The 15311-nt window shown below is 38.6% G+C and overlaps 1 protein-coding gene across 5 annotated transcripts in view; it reads right to left on the bottom strand.

The window, feature by feature from the left end:
- Positions 1 to 664: 664 nt before the first annotated feature.
- Positions 665 to 15311, bottom strand: part of SHC4 (SHC adaptor protein 4) — a 164988-nt gene continuing 150341 nt past the window's right edge. For 3 of the 5 annotated variants that reach the window (XM_049706061.1, XM_049706059.1, XM_033408413.1), the window contains 3 exons: positions 13035 to 13064; positions 11925 to 12178; positions 665 to 3078 (listed from right to left, as the gene is read on the bottom strand). In XM_049706061.1, coding sequence (XP_049562018.1) covers positions 2923 to 3078; positions 11925 to 12178; positions 13035 to 13064 — 440 coding nt within the window. In that variant the 3' untranslated portion in view covers positions 665 to 2922. The remainder of the gene's footprint in view (positions 3079 to 11924; positions 12179 to 13034; positions 13065 to 15311) is intronic. The other 2 variants (XM_033408412.2, XM_004281302.3) reach the window with 1 other exon arrangement.

Raw genomic sequence — 15311 nt, 5'->3', positions numbered from 1 at the left:
CCCAACCAGGGATTGAACCCAGGCCGTCAGCAGTGAGAGTGCAAAGTCCTAACCACTGGACCACCAGGAATTCCCCAAAATGTGTACTTTTGATGAAGTACAACATACCAGTTTTTCCTTTAACAGATCATGTCTAAGGACTCTTTGCCTTGCCTTATATCCTAAAGACTTTCCTCTATGTTGTTCTTTCCTAAAAGTTATCACAGTTTTACATTTCACACTTAAGTCCATAATCCATTTGAGCTAATGTTTACATAAAGTGTGAGGTTCATTCTTTTGCCTACAGATGTATCGCTGCTCCAGCATCATTTGCTGAAAGGCTATCCTTCGTCCACTGAGCATAATGCCCCTTAGCCTCCTCCCAGTGGAGTCCCCAGGGCTGGTTAAGTGCCTCCTCTGTAGGCCACAGCTCCTAAAAGGCAGCCCATTCACACAGCTCTCCCACCAGATTCTGTTACTGCTCCCTCCCCTACTCCTTCACTGGTTGAAGACCACTGCATCCTCCCCTGTGGCTTCTCCATACTTCGCCCACACCTTTGTCAATAGTCCCTTTACCAAACTCTCCTCTAGTCACCGAATTTAAGTGAGCCAGCTGTTTCCTGTCAGGACCCTGATACATCCTACAGACGATAAATTTTCCAAATCCCAAACAACAGACATATACTGTCAGTCATCACAAAGCAATAACCATTTATTATTTTTAAGTTGTTTACAGGTATTTATATGCAAATGGATTTCCACCTTAAGACAGATGAAGATAAGGATGTGACATTAAAAGAGCATGCAGGCAAACACTTCTTTTGTTGTTTCCCTTAACTGTGCCCGTTGTTGCAGGTGTGGTGTTTGCTCATCCAACTACCACACCGTTACAGTCAAACACTGACCATCTATGCGTCCTGCTCACGCCAGCTATACTCTTTGCATCATCTTCTATCAAGAACTTCTTCTGGCCACCCAGTTATCACTCTGCTCAACCAGAATGAGACCACAGCCCTGCTCTGTCTCTGTTAAGATAATAAGATCACCCATAAACTTCGCTGATTTACACCCATGCTCATCCCCTTTACGAGGACAAATAATCAAGAACTACAGTGTATGCAAAATTGAGGAAACATACATTATTTCCTAGTTGTATAAAAGGAAACAAACCTATCTAAGAAGCCAATGGCAGTAAAAGTAAATTAAAAGCATAAACCTTCACATAAACATACTAGAGTTCAGTGTGCTTGGTTTCTGATGATTTCTCTGTGAAAGAAGTTTCTCTCATTTTACTTAAAACTTAGCAAACGTTTCACAATTACAAAGATTAAGTTGTATCTACACATCCAAAGTGAAGTGGAATTAAGGCAATTGTCCAGATAACTCAAGATAAAAAAAATAAACACAAAAAACTCTAAAATAATGGCCATATCTCTATATGCAAAGGCAGGTAGAGGGCTGAGACCGAAGCCGTTTTCTGCCACTCAAAATAACCAAATCTACTTCTACTACCATCACTTATATTTTTCCAAAGTTTCAGTGTTTTTAACTGAAAGGCTCCAGATCTCTGCTATCTGAATGATGATCTCAATGAGCACAGACACAGACTAAAGGAAAAAGCTGCAGTTTCAAGCTTAATTATACAGACTGGTTATCAACACTGACCCCTAATAAATGAAAAATTTGCCTTTTATAAATTCATATTATGTTAGGGCTGAAATGGACCTATGAATTCACCTAGCCCAGCTCCCTCATTTTATAGACAAGGAAACTGGAGTCCAGACAGGTTCAGCAAGTTGCTCAAGGTCACAATGAGGCCCAGTCCAGTGCTTTTGCTTACACAACGCTTCATTACATCGTTGGTTTACCAAGTGTGCCTGCATGTGTCAAACCTTTCCAATTGTTTCATTCAGTGTTTTCTCCCTGGTACATTCTGCCTGGTCATATCTAGAAAAGGTGCTAAGGATACATGTAGATGAGGGCCTATGATTCAGTCACCACCAATCAAGGGGATATTTCCCCATACTTTAAAATAAATTCGGTGCTTTAAATAAGAATGGAACCAATTTGGAGACTGAATATGAAGAACACTGGTTTGTTTGCCATCTTTTAAATCCATGCACTCATGAGCTCTTTTTTGGGGGGAAGGGTGAGGGGGAGAGGCAAGGAGGGAGAAATACGATGAAATCAGAAATGACATAGATTTGGCTTCTTTAGTTTGTCATATGTTGCATACAAACAGTCCGAATAGCAAAGATTGAGAAATACTAGGACAAAACATTTGGGCTCCAGCCCTTTAAACAGCAAATGGGACAGGCCAATGAAACTGACCAATGCTTTCAGTGGCCCTTGATTTGATTCCACTGGTATAGACACAGTCCAAATTCAATGTCAAATTTATTTTAACACTGAGGTGAAAGGGTTACCAAACAGAAAATGTAATAAAGTCAATAACTATTAAGCAAATGGCTTCTTATTTTTATAACAAGGAAAAACTTTTTTGGCAAATGTTTTTATAGTTATAGAATATGAAGACATTTAGAACTAATCTCCCCAATATGAAAATGTCCCCAAATTATCAAGTTGAAAGGCACATACCACTGCCCCAGCAGTTCATTCAAGTTGTCTTCAGCACGTGAAATTTTAATTGTGCTTTTTTTAGTTTGTTATCAATGCAATATGGCCTTAAAAAGTGACATCCGTGCATATGTATACTTTCTTTTCAAAGGGACCCATCCTCTTCCCCTTTTCTGATTTTCACTTTCTGAAGATCAATTTTTGTTAGTTCTTTGTTTTATAAAGGACCTAGTCCATGATGGTCTCAGAAAGATACACTTCGCAGTTTGTGCTCTAATTTATCTAGAAACCAAGTGTGAATTATTTTTGTGTCCTAATACAAAATGGACTTTCCTGAAGTATCAGTGTGACGGTACTTCCATACTGTCATTTGTTGGAATGCAAAAGTACTGGATTATTATCTTTTCTCACTGGTTGTTTAAGGCTTACTTCGCTTCCAGAAGAGATGATTGGCAAACTATTATCCATGTGGTACCTGATAAGGTGGCCAACATTATCAAATACATGATCCTTGGTCCTCACCTTGAAAAGGAAATACAAATGTATTTAGGTTAAATGATAATGGTTCTCCTGAAACGCATAAACAATCATAGGGTAAAAACAGACATATCCTTGAATGAGGTAACTGCTGAATAAAGAAAAATAAAGATACTTTTCAATTCTGGATCCCTTAGTAAACAATTTTCTCATTCCCAATTGCATTTTTTTTAATTTATTTTTTTTAAGATTTTTTTTCCTTTGATGTGGACCATTTTTAAAGTCTTTATTGAATTTGTTACAATATTGCTTCTGTTTTATATTTCCTTTTTTTTTTTTTTTTTGGCCCCGAGGCATGTGGAATCTTAGCTCTCTGACCAGGGATCGAACCCACACCTGCCTGCATTGGAAGGCAAGGTCTTAACCACTGGACCACCAGGAAAGTCCCCCCAATTACATTTTATTGGAGTATAATTGCTTTACAATGGTGCGTTAGTTTCTGCTGTATAACAAAGTGAATCAGTTATATATATACATGTATCCCCATATCTCCCTCTTGTGTCTCCCTCCCACCCTCCCTATCCCACACCTCTAGGTGGTCACAGAGCACCGATCTGATCTCCCTGTGCTATGCGGCTGCTTTCCACTAGCTATTTTACATTTGGTAGTGTATATATGTCCATGCCACTCTCTCACTTCGTCCCAGCTTACCCTTCCCCCTCCCCATGTCCTCAAGTCCATTCTCTGTGTCTGCATCTTTATTCCTGTCCGAGGTTCTTCAGAACCATTTTTTTTTTTAGATTCCATATATATGTGCTATCATATGGTATTTGTTTTTCTCTTTCTGACTTACTTCACTCTATATGACAGTCTTTAGGTCCATCTACCTCACTACAAATAACTCAATTTCGTTTCTTTTTATGGCAGAGTAATATTCCACTGTATATATCTGCCACATCTTCTGTATCTTATCCATTCATCTGTCGATGGACACTTAGGTTGCTTCCATGTCCTGGCTATTGTAAATAGAGCTCCAATGAACATTGTGGTACATGACTCTTTTTAAATTATGGTTTTCTCAGGATATATGCCCAGTAGTGGAATTGCTGGGTCGTATGGTAGTTCTAGTTTCAGTTTTTTAAGGCCTCCATACTGTTCTGCATAGTGGCTGTATCAATTTACATTCCCACCAATAGTGCAAGAGGGTTCCCTTTTCTCCACACCCTCTCCAGCATTTATTGTTTGTAGATCTTTTGATGATGGCCATTCTGACCGGTGTGAGATGATATCTCATTGTAGTTTTGATTTGCATTTCTCTAATGATTAGTGATGTTGAACATCCTTACGTGTGTTTGTTGGCAATCTGTATATCTTCTTCGGAGAATGTCTATTTAGGTCTTCTGCCCATTTTTGGAGTGGGTTGTTTGTTTGTTTTTATATTGAGCTGCATGAGCTGCTTGTATATTTTGGAGATTATCCTTTGTCAATTGCTTCATTTGCAAATATTTTCTCCCATTCTGAGGGTTGTCTTTTCGTGTTGTTTATGGTTTCCTTTGCTATGCAAAAGCTTTTAAATTTCTTAGGTCCCATTTGTTTATTTTTGTTTTTATTTCCATTTATCTAGGAGGTGGGTCAGAAATGATCTTGCTGTGTTTTATGTCATAGAGTGTTATAGAGTGTTCATAGAGAGTCATAGAGTGTTCTGCCTATGTGTTCCTCTAAGAGTTTTATAAGTGTCCGGCCATTTAGGTCTTTAATCCATTTTGAGTTTATTTTTGTGTATGGTGTTAGGGAGTGTTCTAATTTCATTATTTTGCATGTAGCTGTCCAGTTTTCCCAGCACCACTTATTGAAGAGGTTGTCTTTTCTCCTTTGTATATTCTTGCCTCTTTTATCAAAGATAAGGTGACCATATGTGCATGGGTTTATCTCTGGGCTTTCTATCCTGTTCCATTGATCTATATTTCTTTTTTTGTGCCAGTACCATACTGTCTTGATTACTGTAACTCTGTAGTATAGTCTGAAGTCAAGAAGCCTGATTCCTCCAGCTCCGTTTTTCTTTCTTAAGATTGCTTTGGCTATTGGGGGTCTTTTGTGTTTCCATACAAATTGTGAAATTTTTTGTTCTAGTTCTGTGAAAAATGCCATTGGTAGATTGAGAAAGACTGCCGTGAATCCATAGATTGCTTTCAGTAGTATAGTCATTTTCACAATGTTGATTCTTCCAATCCAAGAACATGGTATACCTCTCCATCTGTTTGTATCATCTTTAATTTCTTTCATCAGTGTCTTATAGTTTTCTGCATACAGGTCTTTTGTCTCCTTTGGTAGGTTTATTCCTAGGTATTTTATTCTTTTTGCTGCAATGGTACATGGGAGTGTTTCCTTAATTTCTCTTCCTGATTTTTCATCATTAGTGTATAGGGATGCAAGAGATTTCTGTGCATTAATTTTGTATCCTGCTACTCTACTGAATTCATTGATTAGATCTAGTGGTTTTCTGGTAGAATCTTTAGGACTCTCTATGCATAGTGTCATGTCATCTGCAAACAGTGACAGTTTTACTTCTTCTTTTCTGATTTGGATTCCTTTCATTTCTTTTTCTTTGATTGCTGTGGCTAAACCTTCCAAAACTATGTTGAATAATAGTGGTGAGAGTGGACAAACTTGTCTTGTTCCTGATCTTAGAGGAAATGGTTTGTTTTTCACCATTGAGAATGATGTTGGCTGTGGGTTTATCATGTCTGCTTTCATTATGTTGAGGTAAGTTCCCCCTATGCCTACTCTCTAGAAGGTTTTTATCATAAATAGGAGTTGAATTTTGTCAAAAGCTTTTTCTGCATCTGAGATGATCATATGGTTTTTATCCTTCAATTTGTTAATATGGTTTATAACATTGATTGATTTGTGTATATTGAAGAATCCTTGCATCTCTGGGATAAATCCCACTTGATCGTGGTGTATGATCCTTTTAATGTGCTATTGGATTCTGTTTGCTAGTATTTTGTTGAGGATTTTTGCATCTATGTTCATCAGTGATATTGGTCTGTAGTTTTCTTTTTCTGTGACATCTTTGTCTGATTTTGGTATCAGGGTGATGGTGGCCTCGTAGAATGAGTTTGGGAGTGTTCCTCCCTCTGCAACTTTTTGGAAGAGTTCGAGAAGGATAGGTGCTAGCTCTTCTCTAAATGTTTGATAGAATTCACCTGTGAAGCCCTCTGGTCCTGGGCTTTTGTTTGTTGGAAGATTTTTAATCACAGTCTCAATTTCAGTGCTTGTGATTGGTCTGTTTATATTTTCTATTTCTTCCTGGTTCAGTCTCAGAAGGTTGTGCTTTCCTAAGAATTTGTTCATTTCTTCCAGGTTGTCCATTTTATTGGCATAGAATTGCTTGTAGTAATCTCTCACGATCCTTTGTATTTCTGAAGTGTCAGTTGTTACTTCTCCTTTTTATTTCTAATTCTATTGATTTGAGTGTTCTTCCTTTTTTTCTTGATGAGTCTGGCTAATGCTTTATCAAGTCTGTTTATATTCTCAAAGAACCAGCTTTTAGTTTTATTGATCTTTGCTATCGTTTCCTTAATTTCTTTTTCATTTATTTCTGATCTGATCTTTATGATTTCTTTCCTTCTGCTAACTTTGGAGGTTTTTTTGTTCTTCTTTCTTTAATTACTTTAGGTGTAAGATAAGGTTGTTTATTTGAGATGTTTCTTTTTCCTTGAGGTAGGTTGTATTGCTATAAAATTCCCTCTTAGAACTGCTTTTGCTGCATCGCATAGGTTTTGGGTCATTGCGTTTTCACTGTCATTTGTTTCTAGGTATTTTTTTATTTCCTCTTTGATTTCTTCAGTGATCTCTTGGTTATTTAGTAGTGTATTGTTTAGCCTCCATGTGTTTGCATTTTTTACAGATTTTTTTCCTGTAATTGATATCTAGTCTCATAGCGGTGTGGTCACAGAAGATACCTGATACGGTTTCAATTTTCTTAAATGTACTGTGGCTTGATTTGTGACCCAAGATATGATCTATCCTGGAGAATGTTCCATGAGCACTTGAGAAGAAAGTGTATTCTGTTGTTTTTGGATGGAATGACCTATAAATATCAATTAAGTCCATCTTGTTTAAAATATCATTTAAAACTTATGTTTCCTTCTTTATATTCATTTTGTATGAACTGCCCATTGGTGAAAGTGGGGTGTTAAAGTCCCCTACTATGACTATGTTACTGTCGATTTCCCCTTTTATGGCTGTTAGCATTTGCCTTATGTATTGAGGTGCTCCTATGTTGGGTGCATAAGTATTTACAATTGTTGTATCTTCATCTTGGATTGATCCCTTGATCATTATGTAGTGTCCTTCTTTGTCTCTTGTAATAGTCTTTATTTTAAAATCTATTTTGTTTGATAGGAGAAATGCTACTCCAGCTTTCTTATGATTTACATTTGCATGGAATATCTTTTTCTATCCCCTCACTTTCAATCTGTATGTGTCCCTAGGTCTGAAGTGGGTCTCTTGTAGACAGCAAATATTGTTTTTTTATCCATTCAGCCAGTCTATGTCTTTTGGTTGGAGCATTTAATCCATTTACATTTAAGGTAATTATCAATATGTATGTTCCTATTATCATTTTCTTCATTGTTTTGGGTTTGTTATTGTAGGTCTTTTCCTTCTCTTGTGTCTCCTGCCTAGAGAAGTTCCTTTAGCATCTGTTGTAAAGCTGGTTTGGTGGTGCTGAACTGTCTTAGCTTTCACTTGTCTGTAAAGGTTTTAATTTCTCCATTGAATCTGAATGAGATCCTTGCTGGGTAGAGTAATCTTGGTTGTAGGTTTTTCCCTTTCATCACTTTAAATATGTCCTGCCACTCCCTTCTGGTTTGCAGAATGTCTGCTGAAAGATCAGCTGTTAACGTTATGGGGATTCCCTTGTACGTTATTTGTTGCTTTTCCCTTTCTTTCAATATTTTTTCTTTGTATTTAATTTTTGATAGTTTGATTAATATGTGTCTTGGCATGTTTCTCCTTGGATTTATCCTGTATGGGACTCTCTGTGCTTCCTGGACTTGATTGACTATTTCCTTTCCCATATTAGGGAAGTTTTCAACTGTAATCTCTTCAAATATTTTCTTAGTCCCTTTCTTTTCTTTTCTTCTGGGACCCCTATAATTCGAATATTGGTGCAGTTAATGTTGTCCCAGAGGTCTCTGAGACTGTACTCAATTCGTTTCATTCTTTTTTCTTTATTCTGCTCTGCGGTAGTTGTTTGCATTATTTTATCTTCCAGGTCATTTATCCATTCATCTGCCTCAGTTATTCTGCTATTGATTCCTCCTAGAGAATCGTTAATTTCATTTATTGTGTTGTTCATCATTGTTTGTTTGCTCTTTAGTTCTTCTAAGTCCTTATTTAACCATTCTTATAGTTTCTCAATTCTATTTCCAAGATTTTGGATCATCTTTACTTTTACTGTCATTACTCTGAATTCTTTTACAGGTAGACTGTCTATTTCCTCTTCATTTGTTAGGTCTGGTGGTTTTTACCCTGCTCCTTCATCTGTTGTGTGTTTCCCTGTCTTCTCATTTTGCTTAACTTACTGTGTTTGCAGTCTCCTTTTCACAGGCTGCAGGTTCATAGTTCCCATTTTTGGTGTCTGCCCCCAGTGGGTAAAGCTGGTTCAGTGGGTTGTGTAGGCTTCCTGGTGGACAAGACTGCTGCCTGTGTTCTGGTGGATGAGGCTGGATCTTGTCTTTCTGGTGGGCAGGACCGCGTCCGGTGGTGTGTTTTGGGGTGTCTGAGAACGTAGTATGATTTTAGGCAGTCTCTCTGCTAATGGGTGGAGTTGTGCTCCTGTCTTGCTAGTTGTTTGGCATGTGGTGTCCAGCACCGGAGCTTGCTGGTCGTTCAGTGGAGCTGGGTCTTAGCTTTGAGACGGAGAGCTGTGGGAGAGCTCCACCAATTGATATTACGTGGGGCCAGGAGGTCTCTGGTGGACCAATGTCCTGAACTTGGCTCCCCCACCTCAGAGGCTCAGGCCTGATACCTGGCCAGAGCACCAAAACCCTGTCAGCCACGAGGCTCAGAAGAAAAGAGAGAAAAAAGAAAGAAAGAAAATAAATAAATAAATAAAAATTTTAAAATAAAAAATAAATTTTATTAAAATAAAAAAACTAAAAAGTAATTAAAAAAATAAAAATAAATTAAAAAAAAAGAAAGAAGAGAGCAACCAAACTAACAAACAAATCCACCAATGATAACAAGTGTTAAAAACTATACTAAAAAAAAAAAAATGGACAGACAGAACCCTAGGAGAAATGGTAAAAGCAAACCTATACGGACAAAATCACACAAAGAAGAATAAACATTCACACTCACAAAAAGAGAATAAGGAAAAAAAATATATATATATACATATATATATATATATATACATATATCTATATTAAAAAAAAAAGGAAGAGAGCCACCAAATCAATAAACAAATCTACCAATGATAATAAGCTCTAAATACTAAACTAAGATAAACATAAAACCAGAAACAAATTCGGTGCAGAAAGCAAACCCCAAGTCTACAGTTGCTCCCAAGGTCCACCACCTCAATTTTGGGATGGTTCGTTGTCTATTCAGGTATTCCACAGACGCAGGGTACATGAAGCTGATTGTGGAGATTTAATCTGCTGCTCCTGAGGCTGCTGGGAGAGAGTTCCCTTTCTCTTCTTTGTTCGCACAGCTCCTGGGTTCAGCTGTGGATTTCGCCTCGCATCTTCATGTAGGTCGCCCTCTGGTTTCTGCTCTTCACCCAGACAGGAGGCAGTTAAAGGAGTGGCTAATTAGGGGCCTCTGGCTCAGTCAGGCCAGGTGGAGGGAGGGGTACAGAATGCGGGGCGATCCTGTGGAGGCAGAGGCCAGCGTGACGTTGCAACAGCCTGAGGTGCACCACGTGTTCTCCCGGGGAAGTTGTCTGTGGATCATGGGACCCTGGTAGTGGTGGGCTGCAGAGGCTCCCAGTAGGGGAGGTGTGGAGAGTGACCTGTGCTTGCACACAGGCTTCTTGGTGGCTGCAGCAGCAGCCTTAGCATTTCATGGCCGTCTCTGGTGTCCATGCTGATAGCCGTGTCTCCTGCCCGTCTCCAGAGCTCGTTTAGGCAGTGCTCTGAATCCCCTCTCCTCACGCACCCCGAAACAATGGTCTCTTGCCTCTTAGGCGTTCCAGACTTTTTCGTGGACTCCCTCCTGGCTAGCTGTGGCGCACTAGCCCCCTTCAGGTTGTGTTCACTCAGCCAACCCCCGTCCTCTCCCTGGGATCTGACTTCCGAAGCCCGAGCCTCAGCTCCCAGCCCCCACCCACCCTGGCGGGTGAGCAGACAATCCTCTCAGGCTGGTGAGTGCTGGTCAGCACGGATCCTCTGTGCAGGAATCTCTCCGCTTTTCCCTCTACACCACTGTTGGTGCGCTCTCCTCCATGGCTCCGAAGCTTCCCCCCAATCCACCCCCCGTCTCCTCCAGTGAAGGGGCTTCCTAGTGTGTGGAAACTTTTCCTCCTTCACAGCTCCCTCCCAGAGGTACAGGTCCCGTCCCTATTCTTTTGTCTCTGATTTTTATTTTTTCTTTTGCCCTACCCAGGTACATGGGGAGTTTCTTGCTTTTGGGAATTCTGAGGTCTTCTGCCAGCATTCAGGAGGTGTTCTGTAGGAGTTGTTCCACATGTAGATGTATTTTTGATGTATTTGTGGGAAGGAAGGTGATGTCCACGTCTTACTCCTCTGCCATCTTTAAGGTCCCCCCCCCCATTACCTTTTTAAAGCAACTGTCATTCCCAGTTAGGAAAATGGTAAACACTGTCACCCAATCCAAATTTGCAAGCAACCTTTTTGCCATGTTACTTTTTGATACGTTCTATCATATATATTCCTACAAATATTTTGCCTCATAAAAGCATGACCACCTCTGCTCTCTTTTGGTTATTATTTGCATGTAATATCTTTTTCCATCCATTCACTTTCAGCCTATGTGTGTCCTTAAATCTAAAGTGAGCCTCCTATAAATAGCATACATATAGTTGGATCCTGTCCATTTAGCTCTCCATCCAGTTATTCTGCATCTTTTGTTTGGGAAGTTTAATCCACTTAAATTTATAGTAATTATTTATAGAGAAGAACTTACTATTACTATTTTGATAATTGTTTTTTGTCCAGGATCATTTCTGTCTACAGGTATCCTCCGCTCTAGCCATACCTCTTTTATTTAATACCATTCTACCGCTCTGTTTGCTCCTGTGATTCCTTCCTTATGCTCCAAATGTCTCCCTTTAAAACTTTTGCCCTCTTTCAAGGTTCCTCTTACATGTCAGACCCTGCAAGAAGCCTTTTCAGTTTGCCTCAATCAGAGCACCCCCTTCTATCCTGAGAAACACCATAATGCTTTGGTTGAACCATTCTTATGTTATTCATCCATAATTATTTAAGCATCGTCTTGTGAAATTATAAGCACCCTGAGAGCAAGGACTCTGTTTTTGTTAAGTTAGTTAAGTTAAGTTAATAGTTAAGTGTGATCAATAGTTAAGTGTGAATAGTTAAGTGTGAATCCCCGTACTTCCATGTAGGCATAGTTAATAGTTAAGTGTGAATCCCCGTACTTCCATGTAGGAGGTATTCATTTAACTCACTGAACTGCACTGAGAAGGGCAGAAAGAGGCTGTCCTCTAAGTGATCCTCTAGGGTGGCTCCCACTCAAACCCCTCCACTAGCCTCTATTTACCACTTCCTGCTCTAGCTGGAGGGTTCAAGAAAAAGTAAACCCTTAACCTTAAATACTCTTCAGTATCAGGCTTTAGACCTATCACTCAGAGTAACCTGAATCACAAGATCCTGTGAAACTCTAATGGGGGTCAATAATACCTTGCCTTCGGGATCCACCAGGAGAAGATGTTTTGCCTGGCCTCCCTGTAGCCCACTCAGCACATACTGGCCAGGAGATGTTGTACTCTCTCGAACCAAAAAGTCCCCATCCTTTACCAAGAGGCTCTCTGCTGCTTTCCTGCTCAGCTTGCCGTGGTAGCAGTCTTCATTCCGCAGCTGCTGCTTAATGTGTGGCAAAGAATGTGAGCTGGCAGGCTGGGCCGTGGCACCTGGCTGAACAGTTTCTGGTGCCTCTGAAGTCAAAATACAAAGAGAGACACCACCAAGTTACCTCCTCATCCATCCTTTTGTTCATTCATTCATTCACTCACCAGATATAATTTGAGGACCTACTGTGTGCCAGGCACTCTTTAAATAGTGCTATTTCTGGAACAAATGGGGTTTTTGTTTCTAGAATTTCCAACAGTCTCTAATTTAATGGTAGATCCAAACATTGCCTTTGGCTTCTGTTACCAGGAAAGCCTTGCCCAGGTGCAGTTTTCCTTTCAAATGAGAAATGGAACTGACCCATAAGAACTGCTTTCATAAGTGCAGAGAGAGTCTCTTTATGTCCCATGGGCTGTATGTTAAAGAGAAAGAGGTTTGTGCTGTACCTGGACTATAGATAACTTCTAAAACATTCTCAAATGCTTTGAAAATGCCTACAGTAACTTTGGGCTATGCCCACTTTTTAATATTCAGCTTTTTCTTTTAAACCAAATTACTAATGTGCTTCAGAGATGCTTCTGTCCATCAACTTTAAAGCCGTGCTGAAGCTTACAGCATTCCTAGTAAATGACCACTTTGCTGTTTGTGTAATTCCCCTGCCTGGACAAAGCAGAATTGATCAAGTAGAAGAAGGTAATCATCAGGGAGGCATGGCCCATGGCTCTACAGAATGTGATCCAGAGTTGAGAGCACTGGGGATGAGAAGGTACATCCAGGTAGCCCTTTATAGTATTACTGGTACTCACAGTAATACCAATTATTATGCAGCTCACATTCATTGAGTATGATAGGCACTGCTCAATGCTTTACATGTATTATCCTGTTTGGCTCTCAAAATTAAATGGGAAGGAAATGGATCTTTAAAAAGGTTAAACGACTTACCCAAAGTCACACTGCTAATACGTTGTAGATCTGCGATTTGAAATGAGATCTATCATCAGAGCCCAGGTTCTTAATCACCACACTCTAAAATTTGGCTTGGATGAGAAAATCTTTTAATTTTCAAAACTGGTCTAGCCACTCTACTTCTGTATAACCCACAAAGGTCCCTAAGTAGACAGCAAAGCTATCAGGATGATATACAGCATCCCTAGAAGTAATAACACAAAATTCTCAGGTCTGAATCCAGATAAAAGTTGTATGTTTGCTTATTTATGTATTTTTTTTGGCTGTGCTGCACAGCATGCGTGATCTTAGTTCCCCAGGGAGGGACTGAACCTGTGCCCCCTGCAGTGGAAGCATGGAGTCCTAACCACTGGACCACCAAGGAATTCCCAAAAGTTGTATGTTTAATATGGCAAATTTACTAGGAAAATAACCATAGAAATCAGACTTTGTCTTTTTAAATTCAAAGGATCTTTTGCATAGAAACCAGCTTTCTCTTTATAAATGCAAAGGAATGTTTACATGTCCTTACACAAGGGTCTCACAAATGAGAAATCCTCTTGACTTTAAGTTTTATAACTTACACAAAACAAGTGCCCTGTAGACATAATCCAGTCTCCTATTAATATGTTATAGTTTTGGCACTATTTAAGAACTTCTCTCTGCATATCACAATTTCGATGCAGCATTCATGAATATAACTTTTTCAAAATATCTTCAGTCTGTATCTAGTGGCTAAACATATTCTCCTCTACAATCAGGTTCTACCTATGTTTACCAGAAAAACCTGAAGAAATGTGTCCAGATTTGATGAATAATATTTGTAGTTGGCCTTAGTGCTGCCTGCTTTCAGGCCTAATAGAGAACTTCTGATGAGTAGTTGTGTGTGTGTTTGTGTACGTGAGAGAGAAAGTGTGTGAGTGTGAGGGAGATGCATGCATGTGTATGTAGGTGCACACATCTTAGTGCATGATGGTTTTTGGTTTATTCTGAGATTGTGGAGCACTCTTGGACAAGAACAAAACAAAAGAAAAACAGACATTATATCATCTTGAAAAGAGGCAATAGATCATGGGCCAGCCTGAGGATATGGACATTATTTTCCTAACATTGTTTCCCAAATTAGCACAATTTCAATCATCCAAACATTTGCTGAAAATATAACTTTTCTAAAAGCTGGGAAATTTTCAATCATCCAAACATTTGCTGAAAATATAATTTTTCTAAAAGCAGAATACCTAACATATTTTTTAAACTTTTGCTTTAAGTTTAAAAGTTACACATTTTTTAAAAAAAATCTGGTAAACACAGAAAAACAAAGAAAATTAATCACTTTTCATCCTATCACCAAATACAACCACTCTTTAACATTGTGGTGCATTGTCTAGTATAGACTCCTTTTCATACATAAAGTTGACTTTGAAAAATATAATCATAATTTAAATACAGTTAATTATATATAATTTCCATATACTATTTAATGAATTATTAACTTGATATAATTATATTTTCTCAGAAGTACTGACAGTTAAGGAAGCAACAAGGAAGGTTGCTTAAATCACTCTGATTGAACTGAGATCAAAAAAGAAAAGAGTGACAGGAATCATGGAAGAAAATAATCATGTCATCTTGGAGTTCCCATTAGCAACTAAAGACACAGTGTCACAACCAGAAATTCAGGAAAACATAAGATATATATGAATATCCACACCCATATGTATCTGGTGAGTAAAACTTTTGAAATGGGGGAATATGGTTTAAGGAAGAGAAAAAAATCTAACATCTAAAATCTGGATTAAACAATTGCAAGTAATTCCAATGAGAAAGAAAGAACAAGACATTTAAAGAAACCAATGTGAACTGTGAAGACAGCATATTGATGCATTCAATTTTTTTTAAAGCACATGTAAATGGATTTTTTTTGACAGTATTGATCATTATACTAGCAAAGGACAGGGAAAAATTAGATGTCCATCAATAAAGGATTGGTTATACAAATTATGATTCACTCATACAATAGAATACTATAAAACAATTGAAAATAAAAAAGGTTTATGCGACCAACATAGGAGCACCTAAATATATAAAGCAAATATTAACAGACCTGAAGGGAGAAATCAACAGCAATACAATTATAGTATGGGACTTTAATACCCCACTTTCAAAAATAGATAGATCATTCACACAGAAAATCATAAGGAACACTGGACTTAAATTACACATTAGATCAGATTGACTTAACAGACATTTACAGAACATTCCAAGCAAAAGAAT

Source organism: Orcinus orca, chromosome 2 (genome assembly GCF_937001465.1).
Source record: "Orcinus orca chromosome 2, mOrcOrc1.1, whole genome shotgun sequence".
Lineage (NCBI taxonomy): Eukaryota > Metazoa > Chordata > Mammalia > Artiodactyla > Delphinidae > Orcinus > Orcinus orca.
The sequence above is the reverse complement of the archived record's forward strand: the minus strand, read 5'-3'. Positions and strand labels throughout refer to the sequence as shown.